At 30.0% G+C, this 27373-nt stretch overlaps 1 protein-coding gene across 4 annotated transcripts; it reads right to left on the bottom strand.

Annotated features, from left to right (window-relative positions):
- On the bottom strand, positions 1-27373 carry LOC132940269 (NFX1-type zinc finger-containing protein 1-like). Of its 4 annotated transcripts, XM_061007765.1 has the most exons (17): positions 27083-27373; positions 25014-25138; positions 21007-21079; positions 16036-18699; positions 15889-15972; positions 15515-15786; positions 15255-15398; positions 13691-13958; positions 13372-13576; positions 11633-11780; positions 11267-11419; positions 10893-11159; positions 10513-10750; positions 3088-3253; positions 2853-2964; positions 1820-2037; positions 1-1316 (listed from the first exon to the last, which is right to left on the bottom strand). In XM_061007765.1, exons 4-17 carry the CDS (start codon positions 18647-18649, stop codon positions 200-202), a joined length of 6006 nt encoding a protein of 2001 aa, XP_060863748.1. In that variant the 5' UTR covers positions 18650-18699; positions 21007-21079; positions 25014-25138; positions 27083-27373; the 3' UTR covers positions 1-199. The 4 variants fall into 4 exon arrangements, with proteins under 4 accessions (XP_060863748.1, XP_060863746.1, XP_060863747.1 ...); XM_061007763.1 differs by lacking the exon at positions 25014-25138 and having other exon boundaries at positions 20976-21079; XM_061007764.1 differs by lacking the exon at positions 25014-25138.

Below are 27373 nucleotides of genomic sequence, written 5' to 3'. Positions count from 1 at the left end.
TTAATTAATGAAATGTTTTATTTAATGAAATTAATAATATAATAAAGTAAAAATGTTTAACACGTCCAAGTTAAAAGTGTAATGTATTTATAATATTTCTCATAATTGTAATTTAATATATTATTATTGTATACCCACATAATAATATTATATAAGTAATTATGAATAATCAAGTGGGTGTTATGAAGATAAAAACGTTTCAGTCAAAGACAAAATTGTTCATGTTGTTGGCTGCGCTCCATGCTACATGTGCCGCGCCGTCCATCTCCGTCGCCACCGTCGTGCCATTGGCATACCTGTGATTTTCTCCACCGATATCCACCTTGCACTCCGGACACTTGGCCCGCTGCATTGGGCCACCGCACTCGGTCACGCAGTATGTGTGACCGTTGGTGCACTTGAGCCAGTGGCCTTGAGACCTTCCCCGCCCGTGGAAGCTAACCGACATGGCCGCGTGAATCATTTTCCGCTCGGCTTCCGACAACGGAACCAAGCTCTTAATGGCCGCCCGCACCTGATCAGTGAGCCGTTGCACCTCGCTGTCCGCGTCCTGGTGATATGGCCCGACGGCCGTCAACAGAGCCTCCACGCCCATCACCAAATCTCCGACCTTATTCTCGGGGGCTGTGGACGATGTGGTGGCCTGAGGAGTGGAAGCCTGTTTGGCGACGGCCTCTGCATAATTGGGATCGGTCTTCACCTCGGCCAGGCCCACCAGCCGGGCGCCGCGGGCCATTTCCATGTTTAAGTCAGCCGTCTGCTGCCTGGACAGACGGCCCGCGTGGACAACCAGCGCGGTCAGCAGCCAGACAAAGTGGTCGACCACGACGTCCTTCGCACCACCGTCGGCCATGTCTCGGATGCGCTTTTCGTACGTGAAGAACGATTCGGCCAGCGTGGCGGTGGATGTCCACGAGTCAAGGTCGACGGTGGCCTCGGCGGCGAACGTGATTCTATACATACACCGCAACAGTTGGTCTGACGGGTAGGCCCACAGGTTTTTCACGTCCTTGAACCGTGGGCTCGTCTGCTCGATGTCCCTGAACGAACGGTTCAATTGCCTTACTGACCGCTTGAGGGCCTTCTCTTTCTGGCCAACGGCCGACTGCTGATCGCGGCCACCGGACAGTTTGGTCACGATCTCGCAGATGTCCTTCTGCACAGCTTTCACGTGGTTCTTGAACCTCAGCGTTTTCAGAATGGGCATCTTGCACACAGGACACTGTTTCAGGGCTATCTCTTCGTTGTTCTGATTTATCCACTGTTCCAGGCCTTTGGACTCGACCGTGTGTTTACAGTCCTCCAGATAAACGTACCTGCATGACAAATATATTATGTTATGCGCACATAAATCATAATATATAGTATAGCCGATGACATGAAATTTATGATAAAAATAATATATAAAGGTACTATAATTATATGCTATGTATAACTATGTGGTTCGTGTTCAGAAATTGATTGTTATTCACCAAATTAAATAATATTGTTTAGGTTAAAATATGATTTCACTAGAGTCATTACTCATTATGCATTAATAACCACCTACCCCAGGGCGGAGCAGTTTGGAATATTGTTATAACAGCCAACAGGCTATAACCACACAGTTTACTGCCGATAGTGTAATGGTAACTTAAGACCTCACTGCCGTGCATGTGATCATCATCGACTTCCCAGCCCATCTTAAACTTCGGAGTGTCAATTTAGCGAGTACACAGATTATGTTTTTACAACGTAATCACATTAATTCATTTTAAACTATGTACCTATGCACGTTTATATAATTTCCTATCAATGTATAATTATAATATTAACATACCTTGCGTCTGGTTCGTCTTCATATCCAAATATAATATTTGTTACTTCGGCTTCGTCGCATATGCGACAAAGAGGAGGGCATGTTTCGCCACAAAATCCAATGCACTTGTGTTCGCATTTTAATTTCTTTTGACACGGTGCATAGCAAGGCGGCCGATCACAATCATCGCTGCATACTTTGGTGCACTTGAAATGTTTACACTTCCAAACACACGATTCCTGGTAAGAAATAATAATATCAATAATAATAATAATAATACAACAATTTTCGATGAGTTTGTATAATATTATATTATCGAACGTTATATGTAACACTTATATTATATAGGTCTATACACATTACACACGAGGGTGTTTTTCTCTGCCTAGTATCATGTAGCTCATACGTTATAAGGATATATAGCTGACAATAGCGAGATAACGAGAAAACACGACGGGATCCAACCGTATTATGCGTGATGAAATATAGCAAAAGAAGTTACATGGAAAAATTAATTTTTTATATTTAGTTTGAAGTTATCTATATTATACTAATATTATAAATCTGAAAATTCTGTTTTTTTTAATGCGCTTATCTAAGAAACTACTGATTCGAATTGAAAAATTATTTTTGTGGTAGATATTCCATTTATCGAGGAAGGCCATAGGCTATATAACATCACGCTACGACCAGTAGGAGGCCAAGGAGGTGGTCAAACTGAAATTTTGAGATTTAAGATGGAAATGTTTGTTTATAAATGTTTGCTATTATTGGTTATTTGAGATACAATTAGTAGAAATAGTTTTTTTTTTTTTATTGGTTTATCGAGCAGAATATATAAGCACAGATTATCTAGGTACAAACATGCATAAAATCTAATTTTTTCAAGAGTTGTTATTTTTTACTGGCAACGAAGTGCGCGCGGGATCAGCTAGTATTTTATATTTTATTTTTATAACTATATAATATTGTATAAGACAGAACAATACGTATAAATTTTGCTGTAAAAAAACGTATATAATATAGGTACTGAGATGAACCTCGTTGACTATACCTGACATGGAACGCACGGAGCACTACACGGAAGTGGACATCTAGAGTGTGTACAAGAGTAAGTACATTTTTTTCCGCATGGAGGACACGCTTCTTTGCACGGATAATTACATCTAAATATAATATGTAAACAACCAGAAAAAATGAGAATTATAAGTTAAATCGTATACGATTTTATGATTAATATGTAAATATATAGTGAATAAATATCATAAAATTGAACAGTATACACGCACGTGTGATTGCAAGGATTGATCTTGTTACACATTTCTTCACACGGTACGTGCAGTCGGCCTTGTTTACATTTTCCACAAGTACCAGAACACAAATCACCACATAATAACATTTTCAAACAAGGTTCTCTGCACCTGTCGAGAACGTACTGACTGTTACCATCAAATTCTAAAAAAAAAAAATAATAGTAAAAAACTATGTGTAAACGTACAAAAAGGTAGGTACTGATTTATTATTGAAAGTAGGATGTGACGCTGAATTTCTAAAAATGAACTTAAGCTAAATGAAAAATGAAAATACAATGGCGCCAAGCCAATGCGGCCACAAGTCTACATTTTTACTTCGTATAGAAAAACAATTTGTGAAAGTTTATTTTGTTTAACTTCCGAAGGAGATATTGAGGACGCATGCATTCAATATTTATTAAGTACACGTAATTTTTTATTTGAATAACGTATGAAATACCTACGTAGCTATATGCATATATTAGTGATTATATTTATTTATGTATTCAACCAAATCAATTACAATTAAAAAATAACAATGAGTTATATTAATATAATAGCTGATACGAATACCAACTGAGCTCAAAGCTCGTAACTGGTATATGGAGTTTGTTTTATAGTAAAATACTTATGCAAATAAAAATACGATTAGATTAATATTAAACATAACATAGTAGATAGATATTTTAGAAACAAAATTAAAGTTGTGTAAAAGATACTTTTAAAATTGTATTTAAATATAGGTACTAACACATCCATTCAGAAAGTATTTAAGAACAAATACAAATACTTGGCATGAATTTTTTAAATACTTTTTTAATGTTACTTAATTTAAGTAGGTTTGCAAAATTAATTTTGTGATTACTAATTTAAAATAGTGTAATGTTACATTCAACTAGGTATTATTAGAACGTTTTGTACCTCTGAAAAAGGAAAATAAATAATAATAATTTTGAAATATTTAATTGTTAGGTAATTAAACAGTTATTAATAAAATCAGGAATTAATTTAATTAGTTAAGAAATTATTAATTTAATCAAAATTAATTTAAATTGATTAATAAGTGCACTGGGCTCCTATAGATGACCTCTAGAAATGGTCTCAGAAGTCGGTATATTATTTGTAATAACTAATGATCATAAACGAGACATCGGAAATAGGAGCTCTCAACATATTTTACGAGTGAACAAATATTATAAATAAAATAATATAATAATTATTTTGAATTTTTAAATTATTTACATAAAACTATAAAAGTGTTTGAATTTAAAATAAAAAATACGTCCAATACAGTATTTAAAATACTTTCCAAATGCTTAATTCAAAAAGTATTTAAAAAGTATTCCAAATACTATAAAAATATTTAAATACATTTACTTAAATACTTTACAAGACTGAAAAATTAACATCAGCATTACATTTATGTACATATTATTATAAGCCATAAGGTATTATGTCATTGACTCTTTATAATTTTATAATTTCAAAAAAAAAATGTTTGGCTTTAATTTCTCTAAGAAAAGTATCATTTTTTAATATTTAGAATAAAAAATATTTTAAATACTTTATTCGGAATACTATTTTTGAAAAAGTATTCGTGTATTTATTTCAAATCCTTTTTAAAAGTATTTTACCAAAATCTGTAAAAAATACATACTTTCGATAATTTTTTTATATAAACATTCATTTCCAGTTAAAAGTCGTTTATAAAAAAACTATTGAATAAATGGTCATTAACATGGAGTATTATTTATATAGGAAGTACGATTTAAGCTTTCAAGTGGTTTTCAGAAACAATACTAATGTATTCACAGTTTTATGAATTATAATGTGTTACTGTACCTATACTGATATAATAAAATGTTAACAAAATAATATGAGTGTTCACAAAATCGACACACGTGAATACATTTTTGTCAAGAGTTTTATAAACCTCCGAGAGGTTCAGAATATGAATTATAAGGGACTTACGAGTTTTAAATTATATATTACTCATTTATTACCACAACGAACCCGTCATGGCGTCATAATAGGAAAATCGAATAACCCTTTAATATTTTTCTTCACGCTAATTATCAAACATTTCTATACAGAATTGCATAAATATTATTATCTAGGTAATGGGTATCAATATAAAAGGTCATTGGATACCTCTCGCATGTAAAAAAAACACAATACTGGGATATGGTGGAGGGAGACACACTGATACATGACATTTAATTATACTGCAAATTGACGCTTGTCTACGCACGTACAACAAACGTCATGATATATATACGTTGGACTTCCGATGTGTGGTTATTGCCACTACACTACTTTGACGTCATTAATTCGATCGATATCTCACTGTCATTCTATATGTTCAAATTTCTATCCTATACCTACGCGCCTCACAGACGACAAACCAAATTCGATGAGACAACCGGATGAGATGGGGATCGCACTATTAAAATTATCCATTTCATCTGTTATTTAAATTGCCAAACCTTACAGATATATATTTTAACATTGATTATAAATTCTATATAGTAATCAATGATTTTACTTACAATATACATTCGCTTTGTGCAGTAGGGTACACAGCCAAATAGATTTTGCCAGCGTGGTAGGAGGTGGGTGCTTATAATGATTTATAGGTATAAACAAGAAAATCTTATATGGTCTGTTATTATAGGACATGTACAGTTTGTAATGTTATTATTATTTATTTATAAAGATGAGTTTCGATTTTTAAAGAACTGTTTTCGTACGTGGATACTAGCAATCAGCGGGGAGCAAGTAAACATTCTTATATATATACAATTTGAGTAGGTACTCGACTTACACTGCTAACTGTGACCGTCGATCAGTTAGTCTTCCGCGATCACGACAGGTTAAACCGTCATCGGGCATTTCTGACGATGGACCCCCGAGATCTATAGGCACTTATTAAGTTCTCTGTACGTGTGATACTGTGATACGTCCACGAGCAACATGTAGTTAACCAGTAACGATTATTTAAAATAATAATTTTTTTTTTTACAAAAGTAGTAGATGACTGATGTTATTTTGATCTGATCGGACATCCACGAGACGCGACTCAAATATAATATAATATATAACTACGTAACCTGCATATAACTCATCACGGTCATCCTGAATACGTGATAATATCTGCGAATACCTATTACTATTATTATTATTATTATTTGCTTACGCTTTGGACGACTAGAGTTGACAGTTGTTCGCTGCTCGTAATCTTTAAGTTTATAATTTCTTTGTTTGTTTACGTACACATACCCGATGTTATACAGTTTAATTCGTTTAGCTTCAATACTGAATAGGCGGAACTAGACATTTTTATTAAACTAGACATCTTTCCAAGTAAAACGAGAGGATATGATAAAGGTCATACGTATAGTGTATTAGAGTGTGATATTTTAAATATTCTAAAAATAAATACAGTTCAAAGATCTTTTGATAATCTAACGCGCAATTTCGTTTTTAGTATCTTTAAATATATTTATGTATGTATAATGTACATATATGTAATGTCTTTTGAAATAAACTGGCCGTATATTATATTTTCAATTTTGAACAATATTATATTATTTTGTTGTCAGGAGATCTTCGTTTGACATTATACATGTTCAGTGGGGCCTATTATCTTCTTAAAGAATAAATAAAAATAAAAAATAAAATAAAATAATATATACTAATAACTCACTTTTATATTATTGTTCATAATTATTGTAAAAATTTATATATTTTACGGGGAACTCACTATGCTATATTATTATACAATATACATAGTAGGTTTCTAGTTCACCTATACTGCCTACATCGCTATTGAGTTAGTCACCGTTGTAATGGATGTGTTAAATTTAAATTTAATTATAAATCATTGTTTTAAAACGCTCTGTCAGCCTAAACATATTTTAATATTTCATTATAGGTATATATTGGTATCTATATGGTATTTCGCTGTAAGTAATTTATTTTTCTATCAGTAGTACTGCAGGTTGAACTAATTCTTGACAAAAACTAATTTTATATTTTATAAATTATAATATTATTTTATATAATATTACCAAATGTTATTATTACCTAGTCAATACTGAATACCAACATATATACGGTTTGAATATGTTTGGGGTATGCGAATACCATGGAATGAATCTAAATATTTTGAAAATATTCTTGCAAGCTGACTGGTACTCGATCGAGTGTCAATACATTTATTATAAGTCTGAATTCCATATTAGAGTATAATATTATTTTAAGTCCTCAAGGCTCAAATATTTGGATTATTCTAAGTGATAAGAAACAAATAATTGTGACACGCGATAATGGTGCTTTTAAATATTCCGCTTACATTACCTGTACAATACAAGTTAACATGAATAATGTTTAAATGTACATAATATATGTAATGTCTTTAGAAATAAACTGGCCGTATATTATATTTTCAATTTTGAACAATATTATATTATTTTGTTGTCATGGAGATATTCGTTTGAATGTTTATTTATACGTCCGATCACACATTTTGAATTAGTTTATATTTCGTGACGAACCATTTCTCGAATTACAGTATTTTTCTTTAACATAAATATATGTCTAATAATCAATTTCTGAATTTATTTACTTATATCTTATAGTTAAATGATTTTTCTAACCTTGCGTAAGGTATAAAAACGTTGAGGAAGTAGTCAATCTCATAAAAAAAAAAAAAAATAAAAATTTTTACAAAACGTTACTACGTCAGAGCGATTGAATAGTCCGGCTGTTGGGAGTTTGTAAAACTGTCAGTACCACAACCATAGCGGATTACGTCTATACATAATAAACTGACCGTGATGCCGAAAATTGTCTGTGACCAACAACCGTTGACGACGACATCGACATTGACCGAAAACTTGCAGGCAGAGGCCGATCAGAGGTCGTTAAATTTATCACCACTATCCTTGTGCCCGATTGACGAACATTCTGTTGGAAGCTTGCAGGAGTGCGAATTCCACACCCTTAGCGAGTGCAATTATTCATCGAAAGACAACCCATACATAGCTGACGACGATGCATGCACGGCGAAAGATGACGCATACACGGTGGACGACCCTACACTGACCGTGAGGCCAAAATTTGTATGTGCTATTAGTGAGTTCCGCGACCAACAACCGACGACGACGATATTGACTTCGGCGGATTAGGCGGAGATTGTGAGCCGGACGTTCAGATCAACAGACCAATACTGTCAGAAAAATTCCAAAGATGTGAAAAACTATTCTCGGACATGACTGCAGACGATTTTCTAAATGTTTTCTGGAACACCTCTCGCCAGTTACACAACATGTTGTAGAGGAAACACAACTGCAGCCATGCAAGTCTTCTGCAATTGAGATGTCGACGCCAAAAGTCAAAAGTTCGGTGACTGAACAACTTAATGTTCACGTGACACCGGTTCGAATCCAGTTATTAGATGTACTAGCCGATGATAACGAATTGGTTCCGGACGAGGCAGCCGAAAGCACGACTAAAAGTGATGGTGACGGGTTGGAGCCAGCAACGACTACGATCCAAGCAAAGTCAGCAGCAGCAGAAAAACCCCGGAAAGGTCGTCGTAGATCGGTATTATCGGCAGTGGGGAGGCGGCTTCTCAAGTTATGAAGGGCATTATGCTGCTGTTGCTGTTGCAAATAAATAGGGTGGTAGGTACACAGATACCGTGGTGAGCTCGAGTGAATTCGTGAGATTTAAAATAGGATTTTAATAAATTTCTAACGATTTGTTTATCTCCGTAGCAACGAATAAAAAATTATAATATTATAATATTAATTCAACTTAAAGGCTATTATAATAAATATTAAAATTTAAAAAATCCAGACTGATAAACCGTCTTTGCTCAGAATCGTTTTTCTTATACAATGATATTATATCATTGAATTCAAGTTTAATACAATCCATTATACATTGTCCCACTTGTAACCTACTGTAGAGCAGAGCGACATCCACTTATCCGATTACTTTTTATTTTATGATTATTATATTTATATGTCGTATTTTAATGTTGAACAATAAGTCCAACACGAGAGATACCGGACAATCAATAGAACCACGACAGAGGTATAGCTAAATTGCCTATCCATAACGCCGTGTAACCATAACGATAATAATCAAATACACTTAGAAAAAAACTAACATTACAGAAGAAGATAAAAGTCAGTTTGCCATCACATACACTAACCCTATAGTTATAGACTATTATCCTTAGATTTTAATATAGTACATAAAGTTAAAAAACTTAGAAACTATTTGTTCAAACTTCGATTTAAATTTATCAATATCTTCAATAAAATCATCTGCTTAAAAATTATTTCTAGTTTAAAATAGTGGTTCTAATTTCAAAAATGTATAACCATTAAGTATCTTATAAGTTCATAAAATCGTAATTCAAATAAATTCATAGTTTCAACTCTAAGGTTAAAATGGGGACGAGCGCGCTTGATGCTTTGATGAATCACTCTATATATGAAGACAAGAAAACCATTTATGGATGGTTGACACCTATCAGACCGGCCACCTTCGATGGCTCTTATAGACTAAATTCTTCAACCTTTCGTAATTTTATCATGGACATCTCTAGGACTCTCTCTAGGAATTTATTTTGATTATTGTTTTTTCTTACACACAGACTAAATTTTTATTTTTATTAATTTAATATTAAACTTATCATTTTTATAACAATATTTTTAAACAACGACTTAATTTACAAACATTTTTTTTTTATTGTGGAAGCCCATGCAGTAAATAATATAACAATTTTTTTTAAAAAAACGTCAATTTTACAAGTGTACGAAAATGTAGATAATAATATTGAATATTCATGCACCAATTATTACGTTTATATACCTAAGACAGACAACAATCTAATTTATTCAATGTTTAAAGTTTAAAACTTTAAGGCTTGAGCTATATTTTAGTATTACACTATTGCACTAAATAACATTTTCTACTGCACAATAATAAAATGTTTTTGAAAACAAAATGTTTTAACTTGTTTTTATTTATCTGTATTTTTTTTCAACAAAATATATTCTCCCCCGTGAGTTCCTGACCATTGGAGATAGTATAGGTACTGAAATTCACGTATACCTAAGCCCATTATCCGGTTATCGTCACGTAAAATAAAAGTTTAGTCACTAATGTCAGTATATAATATAAAACATTCAAACATAATATACACGTGTTTGATTAGTCTGGGCCAAGCTCCGGGTGGCTAGGCCATAGTTCCGCCTATATTATTTTTATTTATATTTTTCATGTTGATAAATTATCATTTGTTTATTTGTATTAATTGATTTTGAAAAATAAATTATTTCATTGTTTTCTGCTTCAATTTGGAGTTTAGTAAATGTATTACCAATATAACATAATATAAGTTACCTTTATCCGCGTCACAACAATAAACCCACATTTTACTGTGGCCGCATGCGAGCTTCCCCTCTTTCGATATCAGTTCTTTACATTTTTTGGGGTCGCAATCGTTTCCACATCTGTACTTGCATTTATGTCCACAGCTCATTGTACGCGTGCATTTTCTAAGACAGATGACATTTCTTTCGGGATTTATTTGGCATTCTATTTTACTAGTATGGCCGCATTTTGAGTGTGTTTTTGTAATCTAAAAAAAAAGAATCATTATTATTAAAAAATGTTTTAGTCTTTGTTATCTTTTTGTAAAATATTATATTGGCAGTAAACTATTATTATATTATAAAAGTTTAATTATTGCGTTTAGTGCATATCACCGTATAGCAACTTACGATAACTTTGCATTCCTTGCATTTCTCATAACACATTTGTCGACACTTGTGACCACATAGTAATATGCGATTACACGGGAGGTGTTTCGAGCACTGGATATTTTTTATGTCATCGCTACAATTTACAGACTTTTTCATATGCCCGCATTCCAGTATTTTGTCAACTTTTATTAGACAATTTGAACATTTTTCGTAACATTTTTTACGACATTTGTGATCTTGAGAACAGTGTATATTCAGTTTTGAACATTGTTTCGAGCATATATACTAAAAATAATTTTTGCGAGATAATATAAAGATTAAACACAGAGAGTACAAATTGTGTATAATATTGTTATTAGTAATATTACTTATTAGAAATAATAATGATTTACTTTTTCGTGTGTCGGGTCATTATCCTTATGACAATTAAGCACACATGCATGTCCACATTGTAATCGATCAGTACATTTAGTTGTACACTTGGGTTTTTTTTCGTAACACTTTTTGATTGTTTTATGCCCACACGTTTCCAACAATACTTCCACCTGTTCAAAAGCATAAACGATTTTAATTTAGAAATAATCGTTTTTAAAATACGTATAATCTGTGAAGTGTTTACGGCCAACGGTTTGTAGTGTTTGTAATGATAATATCAGACCATGAGGCATACATAATGTTTTCGATGACAACCACTATAATTCTCAACTATATCTACCAATCTATTAACGATAATTTTGCAATAAAATATGTGGACAAACCTTTTCTTCGCATTTGAATTCATTAGAGTCAACAATACAAGGCTGTGTGGTTTGATGACCACACGGTAGTGTCTTAACCATAGGCACCATACATTCTCCACAGTTTGCAGCGCACTTTTTTTCACAAGGATGATTATTTTCACAAACCCTATAAGATATCAAATTGTATAGGTACCTACATTTAAAATGTTTAATATATCAAACAATGATAAAATCAATAATCTATTACATGCATGATTACATTTAATTACGATAATTTGAATTATCCGTATTACAATAGATGTTAAACATTGACAAAACCATTGACTTATTGTATTAATACCAGCACGCTGTCCTGCCCAGAAGTTATTCAACCTAACGTACTTTACTTAACCTTACACGCTCACAATTATATTTACTAGACCATTAACAGCTGTATTTCTACAGTAATGGTAGATAAGTAATAAACGTTAAAGTCTTAACTACTATAAATTTTCTATGTAAGTAGGTACAAAAACTAAATAAATATTATATTTAATTTGTATTGAAATTTAGTATTTTATAGTTAGAAATTTAAATTATTAAGAAAAGATACAGATTCGAAAATATTATGGGAACACATTATTTTCAGTTGTCACATTATTAATCAGACATTTCACATAAATTCAGGGCTCGAAACCAGTTATAACCTTGGGTTTTTCTTTTTCTAACACACTGAAAAATCCAAACTAAGACTGTTAAAATCGATATTGATTTCAATCATTGTTCCTCAGTCATCATTATATTATTGCGCTCAATATTGGAACACAAAACTTTACCCGAAGCGACCACGTGCCTTATCAAAAGGTAATAAATTATCCAATATTAAATAATATAGAATTATCAGGGGCTGCCATCAAATGAAATGGATAAAAATAGCCAAAAGCGTAATTTATAAAGAATATAAAACATCGCTACAAATGCCGTCGAGTCTTTTCATTTGCATTTCAAAAATAATTTCAATATTCCATAATATCCTAATATTCATAATTGTTTAATGTTTTATTGGGAGTTCAATCAGAAGTTTATATTAAAACTAGAAGCACAGGGATATTAAGAACCAGGAGACGAACTTTAATTAAATAAAAGTAAAAATTATATTCTTTATGAAATTAAAAATACGAAGATGGGAAAAAACAGATTTGAAATGTATTGTATTATTTAAAATAATAATTATTGTATTTTTATGTATTAGAAAAAAATTTTTTTAATTATTTGACTAATTGTATAGACCTTGTTTTATATTCAATTTTTGAAATTTGATAGTGTTATTTAAAAAAATAATTGTATTTTATGTATTAGAAAAAGAATAGTTAATAACGTTATATGTTCGTATATTTTTGTATTATACATTTGTGGCCCAATCTCCGGGTAGTAAACAAATATTAATTACAAAGCAGGTAGATAAAATGTGGCCCAATTACCGACCGCCCATATTTACAATTAAATTATATAATTCTCTATAGGACTATAGGGAAATAATTCCATAAAAATGTTAAAACATACATAGCTTTAATTTATGCCCTAAAATATTCTTAAACATATATTAAAGAGAATGAATTAACGAACATCCAAAACAAAATATGTTAATAACTTCTTAAAACCAAAATCAAACAATGTTAAAAATTCGTTCGTAAAACCGAAACCGTTAAAACGTAGGTATATGTCAATTTTAAGCCCCCGATACATATCTTATTAATATTATTATAATATACATTTACCTATTACACGGTTGTTGGCATATTATGATTTTTTTGTGTTCGCGATCATAGACGTGACATACGCTTGAACAGTAATGACCACATTTCATCAAATCATTGCACAACGAAGTACAACCACCTTCTGAAATTGGTTTAAAATCCTCACATTTTGAAACTTTTGTCATGGTATCACGATGAACTTCACATTTCAAAGTTAACTCATTGCCTGTTAATAAATATATAATATTGTGTGCAAAATTTAAATATGAGATTAAGTAGATCTATTATATTTTATAACAAAACATTTTAAAATGCAAGTATATTATATTTTGTTATTTACCATACGCATCTTGATCCACTAATTTTTGTTTTATTTCTTTCCATAAATTACCCGAATTGTAAAGGTTTTCCATATTTCCCATTATGTATAAACCATCCCTTGCTCTAGATAGAGCAACACATATTCTATTTTCGGTTTTCAAAAACCCCACATTACCGTTTTCATTACTTCTAACTAACGAAAGCAATATAATATCACTTTCTTCGCCTTGATAATTATCAACGACTTGAATTTTCATACCATCTAAATTTGAATATTGTTTTTGTAACTGAAAATAAAAATATTAACAAACTTTAAATTTACTTTATTTCAGCCATTAAAAAATATTCTTCAATTAACCCTATGTCTCTCTTTGTTTTCATAGAATACGTTTAAATTTATTGATTTAAATTACTTATAATAATAAACGCTATAGGTATTAAGAATTGTGTTAAAAATCTTTCATTATAATAAAATGGAATAGTTTAAATAACTTATAAAGCTTGTGTGACATGGCGATAGCCGATAGGTCTACTCAAAATGCAGAGCGCCCGTAATATAGATGCACGCACTTCCTCAAGATTAAAATACTTTAAAACATAAATTAATAAGTATATTTTATATATTATATATGTTTAAATCTCCCTAGGTATTGATTTATACAGTATCATACTCAGGCCCGTCGTTAGATATTCTACGTCCGAAAACGAACATTTTAATTCCACTCTTCTTTACCGATATTTATTTAATTTTTCCGCCGTCAATTTCTTTAAAATTGTATGCCACCCTAGAGCAATGCATGATTTGCTCGGTGCCCTAGCGCAAAAATATTATTAATGGGACTTGAGACTTTTTGCCACTACGCATATTTTTATTTACTATGCACAATACTATTTTCAAAGTGTTATAATTATTTTTAAGCTATTTAATATCTCTCGAACATATTCATACTATTCTACGGCTCGTCGGTATTGACTTATGACTTATGAGTCTAGTAGCTAGGTATTAAAATTATAAAAAATAATATTTTAACTACTATGTCATTTTTTTTTTGGTAAAAATTATAGTTCTGTCTGCCGTAATACATATTAATAATATACCTCCATATAAGTTACTAATAGCAAAAATTATTATAAAATAAAATATCCTAATAAATATTTAGGGTGACAAACCATCTGCGCTTAGAATATGTTTTCGTATCTATTCTATGATTTAGGTGTTATTGAATTCAAATTTAACAAATCCATTACAGTTAAGTACGGAAATACGAAATACATGTCGAGTACACCTACTATATAGCGGAACGACTTTTTGTTCTTGTAGGAAATTCAAATGTATTCAGTGTTATATTTCTTTACTTAGTTTTAATTACATTATTGGCTTTTTTTATTTTTTCATAAATGTAATGCCCTTACATCTAGGTTTCTTACTTGCCCCCTCCTCAAGATCCAGCACTGCACATGAGCATTATACATTGTAAAATGAATGTTTTTTTATAAATTTAGAATATTATCACAATAATTAAAATATGAAACATATATCAGTATTCAGTGAACACTGTGTAGTTATTACTTATTTGACTTACAGAACGTAGTTTAAACATTTGTCCACTATAAGTAGTCAAAATAGTCACTTGGTCGGGCCTATAGTCTTGTAATATTAAATGCCTAGCAAACATAATTAAAAAAGATGCTTCGTGGTCATTACTCTTGCTGGTTATTTCTTCGACCTAGGAGTATATTATACAAATTATAATTATAGACTAGATGCATGAGGTAGAATGATAACAATTAATCAATATAACATTCTTAAACTCGTACGTTAAGCAGTAAAATTTAAAATTACCTCAGTTTCAAAGTTAGTATGGTTGATAAAAAATATGTCTTTAGTAACACCACGTATATGCGGTCTATTTAGTACTGAACTATGGTTTAACAAGTTTGGATAAATAACTGGCGTTATTAGGGACGACACTTCTGGTCGCATTCTATGCTGTTCGTTTAATGCATAGTATGGTACATCACTATTGACCATACGTTCAAACAAGGAAATGTCGAAGTGGAATTCTTTTGCCAGTTTATAGACTGCAGTACTTGGACGTAACTGTTTATGATCACCTATAAGTCATAAAAAAAATCAAGTTAGAAATTAAGTCAAATTAAATCTATTCTAAGTGCCTCTTATAAAGTAATATATTGTATAATAATTCCATACTTTACCTATAAGTATTAAATGTTGACAATGTCTAGTAAGAGATGCAATGATGTGTGCCTCTAACACTTCGGCTGCTTCTTCAATAACCACTAAAAAATATTATGAAATATTTAACCCTTTAATTTAAAATATTCGACAACTTCATATATTACCAATCGGAGATTGCAGTCCTTCAAGCAATACTCTATGCTTTGATGCTCCAGTTGTAGTCATCGCAACAACGTGTTTATTTCTTAAGATTTCAATATTTTCCAATTCCTTCAATTCTGAATATTGTTTGTGCTGATTATAATAGTTTTTTTCGAGACTTTGTATTTTAGGATCAAACATATTTTTAGTAATATCCACCCAGTGCAAATATAATAACCATCTATCTCTCAATTTTAGTTTAAAAAGATCTGCCGGAATCGTGCTCCAGAAGTCTGATTTAATATTATAATCAGCTAAGGATAACATCTGCTTAATATAATTGTGTATTCTTTCCATTCTATAACAAAAAGTTTCTAATTCCTGGTAATTTTGATTGTAATCATTATTCTTAGAGTAATAACGAACATTATACTGACGTTTCATTCTTTTTGGTTTTAAGTCATTTAGCATGTTAATAGTTCTTTCACAGATATCTTTTACAGATTTTAAAGTAAGACTGTAAATAACAATATCCTGGTGTTTAAAAACCATGTCCGGGTCATCATTTTCATAGTGCAAATTTTCATCTTCTGTGTCATTAATATTATTAACCTCTAAAATTTTTTCAGAGTGACAATGTTCAGTATTCAATTCTACGTTCTGAATCAAGTCAATTGGATCAAAATCAAAGTACTCGTTATCACAAAATAGCCAACAAATATACTTTATTGGACTAGAAAAGAAATTTTGATATATTATTGGCATTCCATTTTTCAATAAGGATAATTCTAAAATACCAGCATTTTGAGAAATAAATTCTTTACAATTTTTAAGATACGTTATTTCATGTTCCATAGTTTTAATTATTTCAGTTGCACTCCTAATGGTTTTGAATACATCGGACGATTTCCTATAGTATTTCGTTACATTCTTTAAAGTATAGTCTTTTACAATATCTGATTTTGTCTGGCCACCAATTCTAACGACATTTTTAGTGAATTTTATTATACCTTCCATAAATTGATCTAAGGCGTGATTGGTATAGCATACAACTAATATCGGATTTTTTAATCTGTTTGGCACATGGAAATGGTACAAATTTTTAATAATTGTTTCGATTATCATCAACCCAATAAATGTTTTCCCAGTACCAGGTGGACCTTGTATGACCGTCAACTCATTCGTTAATGCTGCTTTGAAGGCTTTATATTGCATTTCGTCTAGTCCGAATTTTTCTTGTGCAGGCCATTCATTATCGTTTAAAACATTAAACTCGCCATTGAAATTGAACGTTTTTTCCGGTAAAGATTTTAAGTAATTAGGATTTTCGACTTTATTACTGGCTGAAACAATATATTTTTCCATGGGGAAATTATTACCGTTCAAGTTCTGGAGAACTTGCATGGCACATTTATAAGGTTCAAAATACACTTCACTCTCGGCCATGGTGAACGATGAAGTAAGCATGTCTGGCTGTACGTCGTCAATCAATTCTACAATTAATTGACCGTTTGCCAAATATTTTTTATCACGACCCAATACAATACCGATAAAAAAATCATTAAATTCATTCATAGTAAATAACAATAACGATCCATACATTAACCGTTTAGAGATGTCCCAGTTGATTTTCAATTTATTGTTTTTATTGAAATTTATTAAATATCCTAATTTATCTTGTACAAAAACTTTTTGGTCGTTAAATTGAACATTGCGATATATCCGAATATTATTAATTCTTTGCCGTCTTTCGTTACAATTTTTATTATTTTCTTTATAACACTTAATCCCTTCGCGAAGCGGTGCAATAAAATCTTCATGTAAAAGACGAAACTGTACGTCTAAATAATGTTCTACACTCTGATAAGCTCCTTTTGTAATGTTAGGACGTAAAAAAGGTCTTTGGTGTTCTATATCAAATGGTGTAGGATAAACAGACAGTACTCGAAAATCCTCTGGTGGAGTAGCGTTTTGAAGTTCGTTTTTATTGTCATTTTTCGTTCCGTTGTTCAATTTTAGGTTTGTAAATTGTTGTAATATTTTTGCTATTTTTTCCAATAACATGATGTCATTTATTTTAAGATCAATACAATTGTTTTTTATGTCTGACAAAGCCATCCTTATACAAATAATTAAGCTGTTTAAACGTTCAGCGGCAGTTTTCAGAAATAAATCTGTAATAGACTGGCAGACTGTTAGACAATTTTCAAAAAACGCTCCCATGTTCAGCCGTCTGTTTATGTTTACTTCGGTTGGAGTAGTGAGAACGTACGACTTCAAATGGTCAATAAATACTGAGTTCCAACATATTTCAGTTAATATGGACCGCTTGCTCGCCATAAACTCGGTGTTACAAATCTTTGCAGTGATTTTTATAAGTAAGAACAACCAATCTGGATCTTTATTTTGTTTAAATAAATCTACGAAACCGTTGGATTGATTACATATCACAAACACAATATCCGACGGTTCTTTGTCGCTCAACTCTTCCAGATGCTTGAATCCAAAATGTTTTCTTCCTATCTGTTCTTGACGGTTTTGATAATTGACACTGTCCACTTTTTGCGTCCCATATCTACTCCCTAAGTTATAATTTTTGTACGGATGACCGTATTTGCTTTGATCTTTGTGCTCCATAATTGGTAGTCAATATTATCGTTATTTACATATATGCTACAGGTACCATCCTAGATAACCAAATAGTAAATGTATATTTATTAAATTTAATATTAACATATATTTTAATTAAATGTAAGACTCTAACATATTGTTAATGTCTATCGAGAATTAATAGAAAAGTTGCTTGTCACGGAATGACTACTTTTCAACGCAAACGTTATTATACCTAACGATATTTCACTAAATTTTTATCGGATTTAAATTTTCATTGAAAGAATACAATAGTTACCTATAGACATACAAGAATAATAGGTACCTAAATACGTTTTAACATTATAATACTTGCATAATAAATTAATTTTTTTTTAATATCAAGTATTATACAAATGTATAACTAGTCCGGTTATTTAAGTACCTATTTGTGCTATTCGGATATAATTTACAACGAATATTATGCAATCAAAATGTTACATTATTGAAAATAGTTTTAACTTTAACACTAGGTAGTAGGTATATTCACTATTATTAATTGTATTTTTAAACAATCGACTGGACGGTTTGGAGACCTCCATTAATTAATTTTAAACTTCAACTTCTAATTCAAGCATTTTAACAAAAATTTAAATATAAAACGTATAAATATTCATTAAAATCTAGTACTAGTGGTACAATAATAATTAGTTATTAATTATTTATTATACATCAAGTACCAATAGTACTTCCATAAGTTAGTGAGTTACTAGACATGATAATAATTAAGCATTGTCAATAATTAAACTGTCTGTTTTATGTAGAAATTAATATTATTTCATAATAATATTTAAAAACACAAAACAAATGTAGGAAATTATTTTTAAGATTTCTAACCATATAAATATAAATATTCATCAAGTACTAGATCAATGGTTGATGCTTTTTAGAAAATATCATAATAAAAGACATATTTTTATATAATATTATAATTTATATTTATTTTCACACGGAAAATTTGAAAATATTATGGTATTTTGAGTTACATATTTTATAACTATAGCACAACAGGTACACTTAATAACTTATTTTATAACATAAAATTGTTCTTACTAGAATTATTTAAAAATAAGTTTTTTAATGGGCGGAAACAGTCATTTATAATTTAGGCGGTAGCGATATATATATTTTCTATATAATTCGATATTTTTCAATTAGGTATAGTAAGAACAACTTTTAAGGAGCCTTGTATTACATTTTCAAGGTATAAGACTCAGAAAAAAGTTTAAAATCAATCTAAGTAAATAGCTAAAATAAATGTCTATAAAAGTAAGTTAATATAATAATAAATAATCGTTCCAATCAGAATTTTAAATAAGAGTAAAATTAATTATTTTGAATGTACAATTTTTATGTTGTCACAACAATATGACCGTTCAACACATGGGTAGGTATATCGTATGGTAAAAAGACATTTCCCCCAAACTGTTTTCGGTCTAGTAGGAAATTTTCCCCTCATTTTTTTAAAGTTAATTATTGACTGATAATATTAAATTTAATAAAATAATATAATTTATTTTTTAATATGAAATTTTTTTTTAAATAAAATATAAAATATATAAAATAGTTTTTATTTCCATAAATATAATAGATTATAAATGTATATGTTAAATAAACTGAACTATTTACTTGAAACATTAAAAATTAAAAAAAAAATAAGTTTGTATAAAGTAAAGTACAATTAATAATTAATAAAAATGATTGAAAATTCCGACATAAAAATGATACATATTTTGAATTCTAATGTTATTTCTTAACTTATATTTTTTAGCCATTGTTCATATTTATTTTTTATTTTTTGTTAAAACTGTACCAGTTTGAATATTTAACAGTTTAATAATTGCTTGTGAATTTGATTCAAGTAGTTGAGTTGATCAAAAATATACGTCTATAATTTATTATATTTATGAAAATATTAGACAATAGACATAAATATATTTATATTAAATAATAATATTATATTATTAAATAGAAAACTTTAAAAAAAAATTCTGCGGGGGGAATGTCCGCATCAAAAATATATCGGGGGAAATGTCCTACTACACCGAAAACAATCGGGGGGGGGGGGGGGGAATGTCCGCGATTCATATCGTAATGACACAATGACATTCTACTAATAATACTTAAATATTTTGCAGCACTTTTTATTGTCTCCCACAAAAGAAAACAAACTATCAAAACTCTCGTTGTCAAACTAAATAGGTAATAATAATTAATAGGTAATAACTGAAAAACTAATATACGTTCCTTTTAATTCTACTAATTCTACTAGAGTTTAAAATTATTAATTGATAATATGGTTCTAAGTTCTTACCTATATGGTTATAATATAACTATATAATTACATGAATTAAGTTTCTGTCAGCGTCTCAAAAATAGGAAACTATTGAATTCCATAATTTAGTATACGTTTGAGAGCTGTAACAAAAACAATTTACATTTTACGTGAGGATCACTGCATTTTCAAACGGTGTGATTAAATATGTAATGAATATATAAATATTGCTACAGTGTCTAATATGTACATTGTACAATGTACATTCAAACGTTATCGGTATGACTAATGTTCGTCACGAAATTGTTGAGTACTCTATGAGCATTATAATAGCAGACTTCGATCGTCGTTGACGTCATTACTTTGTTATAAGTTTCGCTTAATAAACGATTATGTTTGTACAATAATATTTATGCTTAATACCTAATATTATATAATGATAACTGTATTATTATGATTCGCTAATTTCTCATTATGATTCATACTCCACAGTTTAATATAATATATTTTACAATAATAAAACGCTAACTAGGCATATAATTTTTTCCATGGAAAGCACCAGGTCTAGCCGAACCACTAGACTTCTCCTGTCCTTGGAATATTTATTATACCCCAGGCCTCTCTCTCCATCACCACCACCGCCAATCCAGCCGCAGTTATCGCGTTTGTCATAAATTATATTGTTTATATTATTGATATTGATGTAATCAATTTTTTAAAAAAAAATCTTTTTATAATCTTTAGGAAAAATCCTTATATAGAACTATTTTTTAGAACATGATAAAATGCATATTACTAATGCTAAACATTCGACAAATAGGAAATAGTGAAAGCACAGATAGAACACGAGCGAACGGCAGCTATATTTATTGATTTAAAAATGTTGAAGTGATGATGCTAAAATATAAAGCCCGGTATAAATTCAAAATCTCGGTAACAGTGAAATCCCAAACGTCGAAAAGAAAAACACAAATAAACAGAATATTTGTAATTTAAAAATTTCGAAGTGCCGTGGTGCTCATGGACGGTTGGCTTTAATTGTGTCTTATACTCCTGTTGTGTTCATCAACTACCAGTATGACATGACGTACTGACGTTTGCAGCTTATCGCATCGCCCAAACATTCTCACAGGTAATTTACACCCACGCCTAATACATAGTACATTGGTGTTATTATTGATCAATGTTTATTGTATACAATTACGAAAGGGGCTAATTAGTTAATCAGAAATTGAACGCTGTTCATTTTTATTTTATATTGCATTGCATAAAAACATTAAAATAATAGTATAATATTAAAATACAAGAACGTACGATGATGAATGTATACTGCGGAAATAAGATTGAAGTGCTAACATTATACTTTTACACTACTCAAACATATTTTTCTTTTGTATTATTATTGCGTGTTAGACATTTTAAATTTTGAGTTTAAGGGTCTGCGAGGTCGTAGCCAAATGCGAGTTCGAAAGAGAGGGGCTGGAGAATCTTTTGCTGTACACATTATTTATTATTATACAATTCGTTATTATAATATATCAATAATCTAATAAAAACCGACGACACCCCGAGTCTCACGCAAAATCCCTATACCTATGTCAACGGAATACTCCAGATTCCATTATTATCTCGATGCCGTTCGACAAACAAATAATGCAGCTTATTTAAAATACTTATAATAAACCATTATATTATTCATGAATTTATAACAAAAATAACTAATAGTAATATACATGGCCGTATAGCCGTATAGCCGTATGTAAAAATGTCAAGAGGGGTCCTTTTCTTTGTTTTTAAATTGTGCACATTGATTTTGAAATTGGTGTTATTGAAACAACGAAAAAAGTTTTTCCGACTGTCAAAATTAAAACTTTCTGGTATATAGGACTGAATGGCTTAATAGAATGGGTGGGGGGGGGTCCAATATGACCCTACTAAATATTCTAGGCTACTTTTTAGATACTTTGTGGAGCGATAAATGTATTGATTTTACAATGATGTGTTTTTTAATTTTTTTAATTTAAAATTTTTTTTACTTGTGTGTTTGTCATCACCATTTTGGGGCAGTAAAAGTGCTTCGATTTTCTTCAACAGTATCTTGTTTGGAAAGTGAATCTAATTTGTGCAATTGGAAGGTTAACATTTAAAATCCCCAAAAATTTTCTAAAACGCCGGGAAAAACGGAAATTTTTAGGTTTTTGTAAAAATCAATTTTAGTTTTTAGTGTAACTCTAAAAAAAATGACCGTATAAACGTGGGATTTCCACTGGTTTTTATGTTAGGATAGTCTATACACGATAAAATTCTCAAAATGTTGATTTGTTTTGAACTGTTTACGGGCATTTTCAGTTTACAATTTTTCTATAAATGTCATTAAAATTGTATTTGTTAGGTCAAAAAGCGTGAAAATTGAATAAAAGGCTCCTGGTATATTGTTACAATAGCAGATGAAAAATATTAAAAATACAAGCGCACAAATTATTTAGTTAAAATTTATACAAAATTTATCAAATTTAAAATTTAAAAAGTGGGTAAGTGGATGTCGCTCTTCTGTTCAGTAGGTTACAAGTGGGTCACTGTAATGGATGGTGTTACATTTGAATTCAATGATAATTCAATGATATCATTGTATAAGAAAAACGATTTTGAGCGAAAATGGTCAGTCAGCCTAGGATATTACTGAGTATATTTGTTGATATTATTGTGAATAAAGTAATTCATATATTAATCTATTTACGTGGAACCTTGTTTTAAATTTTAAATCCTTAACTATATAAAAGTTGAACATTTAATAAATTTTTAACTACAAAATAATTATATTATTGTATTAATTATAATATTTATATTATACTACTTATATATAATAAATAAAAAATAAACACACATCATTGTAAATTCAATACATTCATCGTCCCACTCAGAATCTAAAAGTTTACTTTTTCGAGATATGCACGTACATACAAAAAAGGGACATTATTGAAATTTTAGTAGGGATGCCTAATTTTGTCTAGTAATAAACTAATAAATATAGCCTATTATGTTACTCAGAGATAATGTAGCATTCTAATATGAAAAGAATTTTTGAAGTAGGTCCAGTAATTTTTGAGTTTATTCGTTACAAACACACTAATCTTCTTTATTTATAATATTAGTATAGATATGGATAGATATAATATGTATATAAGGTACCTAACCTATATAAGTATATAACAATACAAACATAATATATACAGAGTGTAACAGATAGAATTGACTTTTGGAATAACTTTTGTTCTAATCAATATTTAAATTTTTTTTTTTATTTATAATTTATTGTCACTTGTATTTATAGCCAATTTGTGAATCTGGTTATAAGGACAATTTTGATAGTAAAAACATTCATTTAAATCAAGTAGCTTATTTTTTAGAATTTTTTTAAGTAGCATCATTTTTTTCGTCAATTCTTTCTGTAACATCTTGTATAGGTAGGAGGTAGTTATCATATTATTTGGGATACATGGTGAATTATCATAATTAATTTAGTTCCATAAATATCCACACATTTAACAATATAAACACGAAATTCTGAATTCATGAGTGTTATTACAAAATGGATAGTGACACCGTCACACCGAGAAGTCATAATTATAAACTATAATGCCGACATTTAAGGTGATGCTACATATAGTATGAAAATGAAAAATGAGAATAATAAAAAGAATAGAAAATGGTGGAGTTTTTCGTGAAAAAAAAGTCGAAATAACTAAGTATATTTTACTTGATCAACTATAAGTATAAGTTATGAATGTTATACATAAATTATTAGATCATTAAAATGTACATTGTACACTATATAGGTAATATCATTGTATTATTTAATTTTTACTTATGTCAAAAAATATAGTGTTACCTTCCTATTTTATTTATTTTAATTTTTTATAAAAATAAAAACTTTTAATTAAAATGATTAAACAATAATAACAAAATATTGTTTTTTTTTAATTCTGGAATTATTTATAAATAAATAAGAATAGGTAGGTATAACTTCAAATTATAATAATATTGTTATTTTATTTTATGCAAATTCCATGTACATACCTATTATATATTTTCTTAAGATATAATGCTTAAAATATGTTGGATGATTTATACAGTGAAGAGTGAACCATTAGAAAAATGTTATTATTTCTGTCTGACTTTGATATCTGCGATTTTGATTATCTCTTGAACAAATTAGGTCCAATTGTAATAAAGCAAGATACAAATATGAGAAAAGCTTTACCTAATAAAGAGAGGTTAACTCTTAGATTTTAGGTTCTAGGGATAGTTTTACTAGTTTGTCTTACTTGTTTAATTTTTCCAAGTTCCAACCAACTAGTTTCAAATATTATACCTAAATGAAGTGTGTTATGCTTTAATGTGTGTGTTACAAGATCAAATTTATGTAGAGTATTATACTTTTTTTTATTAATAACATAACGAGAAAATAACAACTTAGATAAAAATACTAAATTTAATTTGTTTAAGGAACTATGATATAATAATAGGTAGTGAATATTATAAGTTATAAGTTATAACTATTTGAAAGTTTATAATTAATTTAAATAAACATTACTTATCGCCTTTAGCAAATACAAAGTAGATGACCTAAGGTTTGGTTTTTTATAACAGTAGATTGAAATGAAAAACAAGTTTCTAAAATCCTGAGACTTAATTATAGCTTTGGTGTATGAGTAGGATTTGGAGATAGTTGACATTTTCAGATGAATAAGATGCTTGAGATGTATTCAAAGACTTTGGTAAATTTGAGTAGGCATAATTTAGATGAAGAAACATCACTATAATTATATATTATACACACAGGGTTTATTTCGAAACAGAGAATATTAAAAATCGATAAAAATCAACGAAATAACGATGATTATATTATAGGGGCTTTTTCCCGGTAGGATGTTTGTTTTTTTCGCATAACACAGTGACGATTGACGGTAAGTGCGAAGCAATCGCGTTCAGTGGCGTTTTAAGGGGGGGGGGGCATAAACACGTTTTTTTTATTGATATTAAATTATAAGTACCTGTAATATTTAAGTATATTCAAATGCTTCAAAATCAGTACCATACATAACCCACAATGCCACATTAGCCATTTATCTAATTAATTACTTAATTGTGACAATTGTAAAAATATATGTACATTGTACTTATAAAAAAATATTAACTATAGAGCGTCAATCAGACTAAGCTTTATTTTTTATTAAACTGACAAGTGTTTTAATTTTAAAAGTGTACATAGTTTAATTATAAGTGTACAGATTATATAAAATAGTGCAAAATATGAACCACTGCATATTACAATACTTAATCTAATTTTCGATTCTTATTTTTTTCAAATCGATGTATTACTTTATCTATACCTATCTATAGAAATGTCCCGATGGATATGCATGAGTTTATTAAAATAAACTTGATTATTTATTTTGTTTAAAGTGGCGCAAATTACAATTTTTGTAGGTACATGATGGCGCAGATTCTGATTACTTAATATCCTTTTATTTAGTTTTGTGTGGCACAAAGTACAACCTCAAAAAGTGGCGCAAATTACCAAAATTAATTTTTAGACGTGGCGCAAATTACATAACTATATATTTTTTTTTTTGTGGGGTGGGCTGTTTTCGGCGCAAATTAGTAATTACATACGCACCCCTTGAGCCACCACTGATCGCGTAGTCACTAGTCACGTCAGAGAAAAACAGGAAAGGTGAAATAAAACTATTGAGTGATAATCTGCCTATACGGGTAATTGATATATAGATGTCGAGGATTGTGAATTATGATCATGACAACACGAACAACGAGTACAGGACGTATGGATCAATATTTCAGCTTTAGATTACACTGAACTACTTAGGTACCACTATTAGAAATAAGTAGTTGAACACTTGACACTTGTACAGTACATAGCTGAAACTAGGGTTGAAATTCCGGTGAGGGGCTAACGCCCACCTAACAAAATGATTTATTATTACTCATAGAAGGCTTATATCTAAATCAATAAGTGATATTTTTTTGGGGGGGGCTAATCCCCCCCCCTAATTGCACCACTGCTACAGTAGTTGTACGAGCCAATAATTAATGATAATGCAATATTATTAACACGAATATTATACCTTCAATCGGCGGCGCGGCAGTACACACTACACGAGTACTGCGTAAGTATACTAACTATAAAGTATAAATGTTGAAGTTTTAAATCACGAAGTCAGTTGTAAAAAACGAGAAAACGCGTATGAAAATATGCGCACGCATTAAGAGGCACAACTGGGTTAACGCACCTCGCATTAAGTAATAACTAAAAACAACGATGACGGAATAACTAACAAAGAAAAAATACGTAGGTTATAATACGTAATAATATATTGTATAAACTATAAGTGTACTAATTGATGTCATACAACACA

This window comes from Metopolophium dirhodum, chromosome 3 (assembly GCF_019925205.1).
Source record: "Metopolophium dirhodum isolate CAU chromosome 3, ASM1992520v1, whole genome shotgun sequence".
Taxonomy (NCBI): Eukaryota; Metazoa; Arthropoda; class Insecta; order Hemiptera; family Aphididae; genus Metopolophium; species Metopolophium dirhodum.
Note: the sequence above shows the minus strand (reverse complement) of the source record. Positions and strands in the feature narration are given on the sequence as shown.